The sequence below is a fragment of the Genypterus blacodes genome, unplaced genomic scaffold (genome assembly GCF_046128005.1).
Source record: "Genypterus blacodes isolate CSIRO-AG114 ecotype Tasmania unplaced genomic scaffold, CSIRO-AGI_Gbla_v1 ptg000023l_1, whole genome shotgun sequence".
Taxonomy (NCBI): domain Eukaryota; kingdom Metazoa; phylum Chordata; class Actinopteri; order Ophidiiformes; family Ophidiidae; genus Genypterus; species Genypterus blacodes.
Window position 1 is genome coordinate 325445 of NW_027466836.1, and position 12056 is coordinate 337500.

The 12056-nt window shown below is 45.2% G+C and overlaps 1 protein-coding gene across 1 annotated transcript in view; it reads right to left on the minus strand.

Moving 5' to 3' along the window:
• Positions 1–12056, minus strand: part of LOC142992813 (transmembrane protein 132D-like) — a 97314-nt gene that overhangs the window by 18236 nt on the left and 67022 nt on the right. The window contains exon 4 of the mRNA XM_076143317.1: positions 2868–3057. Coding sequence (XP_075999432.1) covers positions 2868–3057 — 190 coding nt within the window. The remainder of the gene's footprint in view (positions 1–2867; positions 3058–12056) is intronic.

The following is a 12056-nucleotide window of genomic DNA, read 5'->3' on the forward strand; positions in this document are numbered from 1 at the left end:
TGACAGCATGACTGATGGCAGCTCAGCCTGAATACCGGCTGATCCTGATGTTGCGATGGCGCCGCGGGTAAATTACAGATATATGCCGACTGCGTTCTTTGGGGACTTATCTTGCAACCCCTTTCTGCAGAGGACACAGCTTCTTATTAAGCGTGTTTGTCCTCGTCGTTCCGCCGCGTCGTTATCTGTCAAGCGCTTTTTACGAGTCAATGCGGAGCGTTCGGCGCATTTAGTCGAATTCCGCACAAAGGCGGCTAATGTCGGACTCGCCCTGATTGTCACCTTATTGGACGATGGGCCTCAAAGTTCATGTTATTGAGTTTGAAATGGAGCGTGAGCCAGTGTGAATGAAATGCTAATGATAGCTTTTGGAATGCGCTGCTAAAGAGCAATGCGGCCGCGCTCGCCGTCTCTCTCTAATGAGCGAGCGGGAAGGAGCAGGGAAGTGCCGGATCAAAAATTCATGCCGCGATGTAGCGAAGGCGAGCGCACCATGGATACGTTCTCTCTTTTAAGCCCGTTAATGAAACACTCTCGCTCTCTCACCCCCTCCACCTTCTCACTGCCGGTGGAATAATCGCAATTTTGTCTTTCCTTTCCATCTCGTCTGATCCTCTCTCATAAACCTGAGTGAGAGACACTTCCTGGGACAAGAAACAAACATCGCGCGGCTCGTCTTTGTAACACGGGATCGGCTCCAGTTCTGTGCGTTCGCCGTTTCAAAGTCTTCATTGTACGGTGAAGGAGAGCAGAAACAGATTATCACATTCCTCTTAGGTAATACCTAAATATGCAAAGATTTCACCTTAATTTGCACATTGTGATATTTTCTAAGTCTCACACAACAGAATATTCAAGCAATATGAACGAGTATGAACTTACTAGGGTTTGTTTAATTGAATTCTAAGTACTTTATTCTCGTAACATTCAGTCTTTTTCTCAAAATTCTATTTTATTCTCTGAATCTTTGTTCGCCTTTCAATCCTGGTAAATCTCACCAGGCCAGTATTACATGTCGGCAGAACTTTGAGGCCAGAAACGATCTGAGTGAGATGAGTTTTATCGAATAGTCCATCAGCTATTCTATACACGCTGATGAGCGAGTGAGTGCTGCTGAGCGGAGCCATGATTGGTGTCTGTCTGCCTACAACTGCTACTGTAAACGTGAAGATTGATGTCCAACGCTGACACTGTTATCCCAGATTAATCAAACCGGGGTTCAATCCCACCAACACATCCTTCAATTCACTATTTGGCTGTGAGGGTGTCGTATCTACAGAGGTGAGGACATGCCCAGACTGTGAATGGACGCTGATGTGAGGTGGAGGTCGGCTACATGACCGTTCATTCAGCGATTCTGTCCAATCACCTGCATGCTCACCTGCTTAAATGCCATTAACTGACATCCCTCCCTGCTTCTGTCTGTGTGCCGGCTGACTTAATCCCCCCCCCCCCCCTTCCTCCCTTCTCCCAGTCTGGTCCCTACCCTGCTGTCTTACAGGACCTGTGGAGGCGTTAAGGATTTGCAAACGTTGCTCCACAGAATGGGAACAACGTCTGTGTGTGTGTATGTGTGTGTTTGGTAAATGTGAATGTACTGCATGATAATCAGTGCATTTAATGAGATAATTAAATCCTGAATATCCCCACGATGGCAAAATCAATATTATAGGACATGAGCAGACTGTACCATCATCCACCTTTAACTGGGTCATAAAATCACTCTGGCCTTTAAACTGATCAGCTTTATGAACCAGAAAGGACTTTTCTAGGTTTTATTATTATGTTATGAGATGAATGATTTACTACTGAATATTTTAATTAACTTATATCTTAGGGTAAGTTTCATTTTATATCTGAAAAATAGGACATTCAGTATTGTTACTCTGAGTTCATGCTAGTGGACCAGTGGAGTTCATCAGGGTTACATGTTTGGGCCCCTGGTGTTCTGTGTTAACATGAAACAACACAAAACAACAACATCCTCAAAATCCTTGAAAAATTTAACAAATCACAACATCATTATTATTATTTTTTTTTAAGGTTATTCACTTTAAATGTTGATGATGGTTCTGCTGAAACTGATGCTAACAAAGTTATTGCAGTTGTCCTATTCATCTTTAATCTGATTGAAAAATCAAAAGATGACATCATTGCTATTAATGAGAAACCTGGAAACTGCAATTATATTCAAAAAGTGATGTTGTTTTATTGTGCTGCGGGGGATTTGACATTTTTAAAATGTTGTCATTATTATGATAATTAAAAAGCTGTTCACTTTATCAAATGATTAGTTAAAGAAGTTAAAGAATGTAGTTCAGTTCTAAGTGCTGCAGTAATGAGCAGGTAACAAACCGCCTCAGCACCATAATAAAGCTTTGTTAAGAGCTACCAGGCTTTAGATTTGTACCATCATCAGCCCTCCATTCATTTTAGAAACAGTAATTTTCAAATAATGATTTAATCACGTCCACCTCATCGTTACAATAACACTATTAGCAGTCAGTGTCAAGTTAAACTCTATTAACTTTTCAGTAAGCAAGAGATTAACCAAATTACTGCCAATTAGCCAGTGTAAGCTTTGTGTTGGCAGGGTTTTTATAAAACCAAATATTAAAGGCTAAAACGGTTACTTTTATATTTTTTCTCTTATAAACACTGTGGCTGTTGTGTTGCTTTAAGATATAAGGCCGGAATTACATCATCACACACACACACACACACGCTGGACAAACACGTGTGCTGCCATTTCAGTGTCCTTACAACCAAATGGCAAGAGGCTGAAACACCACAAAGCCAAACATTCAGGATGTAAACACACCTGAAAGGGACAGACCCATTCGTACACACACCCTCCCGTCGCTCACCATGGCCAGGGGCACGATCCCCCCGACTTCCTGCCGTGCCAGGCGGATGACCGTCTGCACCTCGCTGCTCACGCTGCGGGTCAGCGGATACTCCACCTGCCAAGTCACCTCCCTGCCGTCCTGAGCCACCGCCTGCCCGTTCACCTCCAGGTCCACCTGTAGCAGCCGCTGATAGCCCGCCGCCTCCGCTCTGGATGTGGGCAGAAGGGGCAGATGTGGGATATCAAGAGTCAGGAACGGATTCAGATAAAAAGTGGTGAGCAGAAAGTGGGAAATGAGAAGCATAGCGGGTGATAGGAAAGGTGACGGTGAAAGGAGACAGTGTGAGATTAAAGCCAACGTGGTAAGGAGAGAAGGAAATGGAGGGCAACAGTGAGAATGAGAATGAGGGGAAGGAAGTGACAAAAGATGAGAAATAGAGCCAAAACAAGGATGACAAATGGAGAGAGAGAAAACACGAGGAACGCCAAGAAAATGGTCTTTATCATCTGTTAACAGGAGCGTTGTCTGCTATATTTGGACTGAAAACAGGTCGTTCAGAGAGAAATGAAACGTTTGTTATCGTGATCTAATGTGGAGAACTAAATGTGCGTCATAGATATCAGATAAGTAGAACACACAGCATGAGCACAGAGGATGGGCCTGCAAATGTAGACAAATCTAATCATGTTCCTGATGATGAATAAACACATTCAGTTGATTTTCTATGTGAGACAGAATTCCAGCACATCCCTCTTTAAGTAACACCAGCAGTGTCAGAATTCATTCTCACATCCAACGCGGAGCGGCGACGCCTCGGAGGAAACTGTAAGACTTTCCTCGCTTTGTATTTCAAATCATTTCCTCTCAGCAGATAGAAATGCAAACACAGCAGAAAACAATGAATACAAAACTCCCTTTAAAAGAAAACTTATTTGATTCCTCTGAGCTCTAAGCTGTGATCAAAGCCGCTGCCGCCTCTCTGTGTAAACAGCCACAAAAGCAATTAAATGTAAGGAATTAACCAACGAGTGAGGAGATGCAGGAAGTGACAACGAAGAGATTGTTGATTTTCAGGTCACATTCTGCTCTGCTGAAGGGAAAACATTTGCAGAAGTGCTGAAACTCTAGCTTGCAATGAGAAATCACCAGCACTGGATGAAGGCAGCCTGAACAGCAGCTCTGCGTCGGGCCGGCAGCCTGTGTGGGTGCGTCACCAGCAATCACACTAAATACTGTATGCTTTCAAAGAGGAGTTTGGAGGTGAGGTGAACAGAGGCCACACAGAGAGAGAGAGACGCCTGGTTAGGAGAGGAAATGTGCAGGTGTGTGTGTGTGTGTGTGTGTGTGATGCCCTTTATGTGAACAAATGAAGCGTTAACAGACTTAAACAAGGGGTTAACTTTCACTTCTCATCATGACCTAAATTGAAGTATAATAAAGAAAAATTGCAAAACTATAATTAAAGTATTTTTCTGAGGTAGTGAGTGGAAATCTGTGCCTAAATCCAAAAAGATTTTTAAGAATATTCTGAATTTAAGGCATATATCCACACAAAGTGAATTGTGATTGATGATGTACTTCAATAAGAACGAAAAACAATTGAAGTTTAATTTTTTTCCCCCCAATCATTCAGGTTCCTGCACTGCAGTTTGGGACTTTCAGTTCTGCCGTTTGAAGTCTTTTTCTCTCCCTGTAATGTGAAGATCAAAACATCAAAAGGAAAACGGAAGAAGATGTCTCTGAGCCTTTTGTCACCTCTGCAGTTCTTTGACTATCTCACACACACACACACACACACACACACACACAGGACATGTATGCATAAGGCCATGAGGTGTGACAGGTCACTCAGCGCCGCGTCACTCATCTGTCACTCTGCTGTTTACTCGTCTTTTCGAAGACGTTCAGATTAGCAGCTGGTCTGTAACGGGCGGAACTTCAGCACTCTGAGCTGAGGGGTGGCGACTGCAGCCATTATGTGGTTTCACGCTTATGGTGTACAATTACAGCCAAATCAATTATCTACAACACACACACACACTCACAGACACACACACACAAAGACACACACACACTGTCTCACAGTGGAGCTGCAAGCAATCAGGGAATCGCCGCACAACCACAGTGCTGAATAGTACAAAACGATTTCCTCTGTCGCCTGATTTAATGTCCTTCTTTCCTCTGCGGTGCCTCCGGTTTTTGTTCATATAGTCTATTTTTTTCTTCATCCCTCTTGATTTGGCTCAACTGCAGTTCTCTCTCTCTCTCTCTCTCTCTCTCGCTCTCTCTCTCTCTCTCTCTCTCTCTCTCCATTCACATACACCAATTTCTGTTGGCTCTCTGACTCTCTGAGCGAGAAAGAATGCGACGAAGAGGTGGAGAACCAGACAAAGGCCAGAGCAGATGTGAGGTGTAGAAGAGTCACGGTGAAGGCAAGACCTTATTGTCAAACGGAGCCTCGCCGTGACAAAGAGCACCAAGCAGGAAGTGGCAGCCTAACAGCAACTATAACAAGAACAAAACTGTCCCTCCCAAACCAGAAGATAAAAGTGATGCTGGAGAAACACGAAGGACCAAAACACACACACACACACACACACACACACACACACACACACACACACACACACACACACACACACACACACACACACACACACTCTCAAGACCTCTGTGTGTCTCTGGTGAAAAGGAAAGTCGTCTATCTCCATCGGCGACTCGAGGGGGTTCCTTCTCCTTTTCCTTTTCATGCACAGCAGCCATGGTTTGGTTTGAAGCGATAACAATGACACACTAAAGACCTCGAGACCGTTTCAAGGCGGGCGGATACGAGATAACAAACAAATGACAAAGCCAGTGAAAGAGGGATTGTTGAAATACTGTGTCTTTTGTGTTGCATTAGGATGAATTACTCCAGAAACTGGGTGGAAGAGGAGTGGAGGAGTAGAGGGTTTGTGTTTGGACGCTGTGGTTCTCAGCCTGGACTTTGTGTGCTTCGCCTGCCTGCAAATGACATTGTTTGTTTGTCGGAGGTGCAGTGGGGATCGGATGCCGCGGCTCTGTGTTGACTTTCAGCAGGAGTAATAACAGAAGAAGGGACCAACAGGAAAATAGAGAGCGGCGAGAATTCCCATTGAGAGGCTTAAGACACGTTACGCAATACAGGCCGGTGGAGATCTTTCCAAAGCATCAATCTGATTTGCAACGCGTAACCAAAACTCAATTTATATTGTAATGCTTGGACATTGATTTGTTTGTTTTGTTTTTGATGATCTGCTGTGACCGCCGACGCGTTGACCCAGAGAGCAGCTGTGGGGGAGGAGGAGCCGTGATTGAATGGTGACGCTCGAGACACGCTGTAAACCAACGAGGCTGCCGTGGCGACGAGGAAACAACAGACATACGAGGCTGATCCAGAAGAAGATTAAAGTTTGTTTTATTAGTATTTTGTTTTTGTTTTTTAATTTTATTCATCTTTTTCATTTTATTAATTGGAAACTGATCTGGAATGATGGCGCCTCCAGCATGCAGGGGGGTTGATTAGCGCTCTTCTTCTCATCTGGCGTCTTCGTCTGATTTGGGTCTTTACAGCCGTTTGAACTCTTTGCAGAGCGTTTACTCTCCAGCTGGGCGCCCGGGTGTTTTCTGTACTCGATCCTGGCACCTCTTCAAAAACAAATCACTCGCAATTCTGATTGGTTCTAAGACGCAAATTACAATAACGTCTCCAGAGGACGCGAGCCGGCGTCAACAGGAGCTCCATCTGCTGTGAGCTCCTCGGCAGGTGGGAAGGTTCGCTGATGAATGATTCCAGCCATTGGGGGGACTGACTGCATCTGTAAACTAGTAGCCAAACCCTGTGTGTGTGTGTGTGTGTGTGTGTGTGTGTGTGTGTGTGTGTAATGAGGTCATTTAGCCAGGCATAGGTGGGGCCATTAGAATATTATGATTAATAAATTCAAAGCTGGACTTGGAGAGAGTGTGTGTGTGTGTGTGTGTGTGTGTGTGTGTGCGTGTGCGGGCGCTTGTATGTCCCGCGGGGGTTTTTGGCACCCCTCTAATGAGTTTCAGTATCTCAGGACTAATATCTGTCTCCTCTCTCCTATGACACTAATGAGATCCCATTGAAACTAGCAGAGCTCGGCCTCCACACTCTCAGTCCTCCACTTCGCCGATGAATAGTGGGGGCCGGCGGATACAACGGAGAGCTCGGCGGGTAGGTTGGGGAGGTTATTATAAGTGAGTTATTCACCCGGCGGGCCAGTTGGAGGCCTGGAGGTGTGGGGGGTGGGATTGAGGGTTGGAGGGGAACGTGGTCGAGCACGAGAGAGCTAAGAAGAAGAAGAAGAAGAAACAGACACAGAAAAACACTGCTCACTCTGGAAGCAGTGGTTTCCCCTCGCTTCGCCGACATCTGTTTCCGCTGCTGGGTGGGACGTGTTTACGGAGTGATAAACGCTGACATGCGACAGACAGATAATGAAAGAGATCATAAAACGAAGCTGTGTCACGAGGCAGATGAAACGCAGAATAACCAATTCATGTAGGCGGGAGATTTCCCCCAGGATCTATCAAACCCTGCGCGTCGGCCCCGTCGCTGTCAGGACAGATTAGTTTGCTCTCACAGTGGGGCTGCTGAGTGCAAAAGAGGAGGAGTGGAGCGTTTTGGAGAGAGAAAACATAGAAAGAGAATCGCTGCACTTCTTTTTCCAAATTGCCTTTTTGGTCAACATCTCTGCTCTGTTTTCTGAAATAACCCCCCTTCAGTATTGTCCTGTTGTCTCTCTCGCTCAGTCCTTCCCTGACCTCTCCTCTCTCCCATTTCTGTCACTCTTCTGCAGTTTCTCTCTTTTCTTAACTCATCTCACCTTTCTCAAATGCCTCCTGGTCCATTTTCTCCTCTCCCGGTGCCAGTTGTTTTTCTTCTTATTTGCCTCTCAAACGTTCTGTGAAGTGAAAGGTTCCAGGCTTCTTCCCCGAAACAGATGTGCAACAGCCAATCACCAGACAATGTGGCCCAAATCAGCGCCAGTTAAAGGAGCTCAGGAAACAGAGACATCCTTCAGATATAAGATATTAACAAGGCAAACACTACATAGCACTCACCTTTTTGTATTCCTAACCGGAATGGTGAGTGAAGGCAACAACTGTGCTTTTCTAATAGATCAAAGTTACCAAAAGCAGCAATTGCATATAATTCTACTATTTGAGGCCCTAGAATAGAAAGCACACTGTGGAATAAGATGGTGCTGTAGCTACAGGGGGTCTGACAGTACGTTAAAATTGCCCCCCAAAAGAAAGCAGCGGTGGTCATTAGAGGGGGATAAGAGCACATGCTGTACCTTGGAAAGAAAGCCGGGGAGAAAATGTGATTCTAACAGGCAAGGCAACTTTATTTATACAGCACATTTCACACAAGACGGAGACGAGGTGTGCTTCACACAAGGACATTTTCAAATTCGATGAAACAGGATTGTAAAGAGTGCATAAAAAGACTTTCAATAACAGAATGGCATGTGTAATATCATAGTATTTGATTGCTTCTGTTGGTCTCTGAGTGTGTGGGGTTTGCATGTGGTCCTGTCCTGTGTGTTTGCTCCAGGTGAGTAGATAGTTAATCATTTATATCATGATAAATATGCCTGATTATTCTCTTTGTGTAATACTTTTGAGGAAAGTGAGAAAGTACACAGAATGAGCCTCTGCAGTGTACAGTCATATATATAATATCTCTGGCTTTAATGCCCTCTGGGGCCCCCCTTCAACCACATTTCATCAAAACAGGTTTGCAACTTTGATTAATCTGACAAACAAACAAGCGAGCCGACAACAGCAGGTTAAATATGGCTCTGGAGGGAGCGCTTCAAAGCGTCTCACCAGGTTGCAAACCTCCCACTTAAAGGGCAAAACATCCACTTTACCAGCAAACACAGACGCACTTTACCTAACATTTATCATTTAAGGAGCAGGAAACGAGGGCATTTTGATTTCAAGGTATACCACATGTCTGGATCAGTGATAGGACTCATCGCTTTTTGCATTACCACAAGCTGCTTGTACCAAGAATAATTCTAAGCCTCTTGAAAAACAAACGCGATAAACCTTTGGAACACAAGTGTTTATAGACCTCTGAGTCAGCTATCACACGTAATTACACTGGAGGAGAATATGTGGAGGTAGGAGTGCAATTGTTGGAGCAGAATTAGATACCGAAGAATGGCTTGATTCCATTTTGACTGCAAATATAATTTCTCAGGCAGAGTGAGTTCCTTGGCAATCGAGATTGTTTAGAGACTGGAGGACCCCTGAGGACCGTCCCAACCTGCCGGTCCCTAAACTCCTACACGGACCAGATGGGACGTTCTGATCTCTGCTCATGACGGTCAATACCATGCTACACGATTGATCGCTTATGAACACATCACTTCCGCCATCCGGCATTATCCTCCTTCTCTGGAACTGTTGGTCTAAATCACAGATGAATCCATTGTCTTCTATCTCTTTATTGATTTCTGTCTGCTGTGGGAGGGTTAGTCAAATCCTCCCGAGGAGAACCGTGCTCATCCTCTTATCCTGGAGAATCAGATCAACTCAGTGTGACTAGCTAATCTTCCCCGCTGGAGTCTAAACTCCTCACCAGAATTGACACTCTTCATTCCCTGGTATGAAAAAGGATTTTAAGATGTCCTTTTCATTATTTGCCTCTCAGTAACTGCCTGTAGTTGTCACATCTCATGATACGCATGACTTTTGGCTTTGTGTGTTTTGGCTTTGAGGGACTGGGCTCACTGAAGTCTCCTTCACAATGTTATCTTTTCAGCGGTTTAGCATTCAACCCTCGTCGTGTTTCCTCCCCTCCTCTTTACATTACATTACATTACGATCACTTGGCAGACGCTTTTATCCAAAGCGACTTACATTACATTATATTATCACCCTTCGCAGAGGGGGGAGCAATTGAGGGTTCGGTGCCTTGCTCAGGGGCACCTCGGCAGGGACTCGAACCGGCAACCCTCCGGTTCTTAAGCGGAAGCTCTACCCACTCGACTACTGCCCTCCCCTCTTCCTCCATCCGCTTTGTTTTGAGTCAATCTATGTCTGAATGTGCCGTTTCCTCGTGAGAACACAGGAAATTTGCCTTGTAATCACCTCTTCCCACTCCATTTGACTTGTCTCTCGTCTTCCTCTGCTAAAGGAGCATCGTCAAATACGTTGCAGAATAACAGCTACAAAGACAAAAGCCAGGCAGACGCACAACACGGGTTATGTTCTGCAACAAAGCTTGACTCCTGGAGAGGCAGTGAAGCATTGCTAAAGCGCTGCTCTGTGGAGGCACAGTGCTTGTTTTGAACAGAACAATATCACTGAACCTGAACACCTTTCCGTTCTACTCTACATGGAAATCTAGCGTGTTGAATTTCAGATGAAGCTTCTCCTCCAAGGAAGTTGACTTCAATCCCTTGCAAGCTGCAGGAACCTTAGATTTGAAATGTTTGATGGATTTGTGTCCAGATTCACGTAGGAGTTCTGCCGTCAGTCTTCTATCTCGTTCTTATATTCTATATCAAGTCGATGAGAGTTCTTGGCTGGGAAAGATGTCTGGCTCCGCTTAAGTCGGTTTCTCGGTTAGGAATACAGAAACACTCCTTTTGCTGTAGGAGTGATTTAACATAGCTGAGACAATTACACGAGAAACAGGAAGTGTGTGTCCAATACAGCTTTACATGCAGTTCCTCAAGTGGTCGCTGGATGTTGGGACCAAACCTCCTGATTTCACGTCAGGCCAACTCAGCACACTTCTCCTTCTTTGACACTGTCAGCCTGCTTCCTTTTCCAATACTAACGAGGACCTTAACTGAGCTAGAGCGGGGCACAACCTGCTCCGCCTTCAACAGGGCTGTGATCCGTAGCGACACATCGATTGCCTCAAACAGGGCACCATAACTATGGCAAGTCCAAGAAGAGTGCAGAGAATATCCAGGCACTCGTTATCATTGGTTTCAAGACCAAATGTAACGATATATGAGCCACTCTTTCATTCAGAACACTTAGAATCCCTCAAGTGCCTTCTTATTTGAACAGAATTCCTCTTGCTGGCTCTGCTGTAACAAACCAGAGAGCTGTGCCCGCTGATTGATAAGTATCGAGCTGCTCCACTGCACAGCCAGGTGGACTGTGTGTTCGTTGGACTGCAGAGTGAAATCTCTCTGTATACATTACTGACTTGAACCCGTGCTCAACCCGAACCTCTCCCGGGAGTTTCCTCTTCAAATGGAAACAACACCTGAGCTGCCGAGAGCACACATAAGGGCTGCTTCGGTAAGGGCTCAGCACAGCTCGGGTAGGATTTGCTGCTAATGGAAAAACGCCATATGTCCTTCTTTTTCTACGCGTACGATGTACCCATGGGCTACACAAATACACTGATGAATACGACAACAGAAAAGTGAGTAGGTCTTAATAAATCCTGGGTAGAAACACAACTTAAAGAGATGGTTGAGGAAGATTTGACAGTGGACAGTTGCTGCGTAAAAGTCAAAGCCAAACCCTTCCTACATACTGTATGACCACACAGTATAAGGGATTCTATGTAAAGCCAGATGGGGTTTGTCAGTCTCCACTTTTAGTTACATTTTTCTCCCGCATTCCCAGCAGAGTAAATCAATGCGCTGTCACTCAGCTCTGTGGTAAATTGGTTGCCAACAGCGCGACTAGAGCGCGAAAATCATTTGTCAACAGACGTGATTGCTGTATCAAATTCCTCTTCCTTTCTCTCACTTCCTCTCTAACCTGTCTCTGGCCCGTTCCTGTCTCTGTTTGTTGGTTTCGGCCACAACTGAATTTGTCAGTGCTGTCTTGGATACGTCCGTCTTGAAATTTGATGAAAAGATGCCAATGTCCTGTGTCAACTTGTCTCGTTTGGGCAGCTCGGATTGGACTGTTTTCTAATCAAAAGAGCAGTGTGTGTGTGTGTGTGTGTGTGTGTGTGTGTGTGCGTGTGTGTGTGTGTGTGTGTGTGTGTGCCGGTCAGCAGTTTTTATGTGTGCTTACGCAGATGACAAGAGGATGTCACCTTGAAACCATCAAATTTCTTCTGTGCCACCTGACACACACGCACACACACGCACACACACACACACGCAAACACATGCACACGCACACACACGGAAACATAAATGCAGGTAGCCAACCAGTCTGCACCCGAAC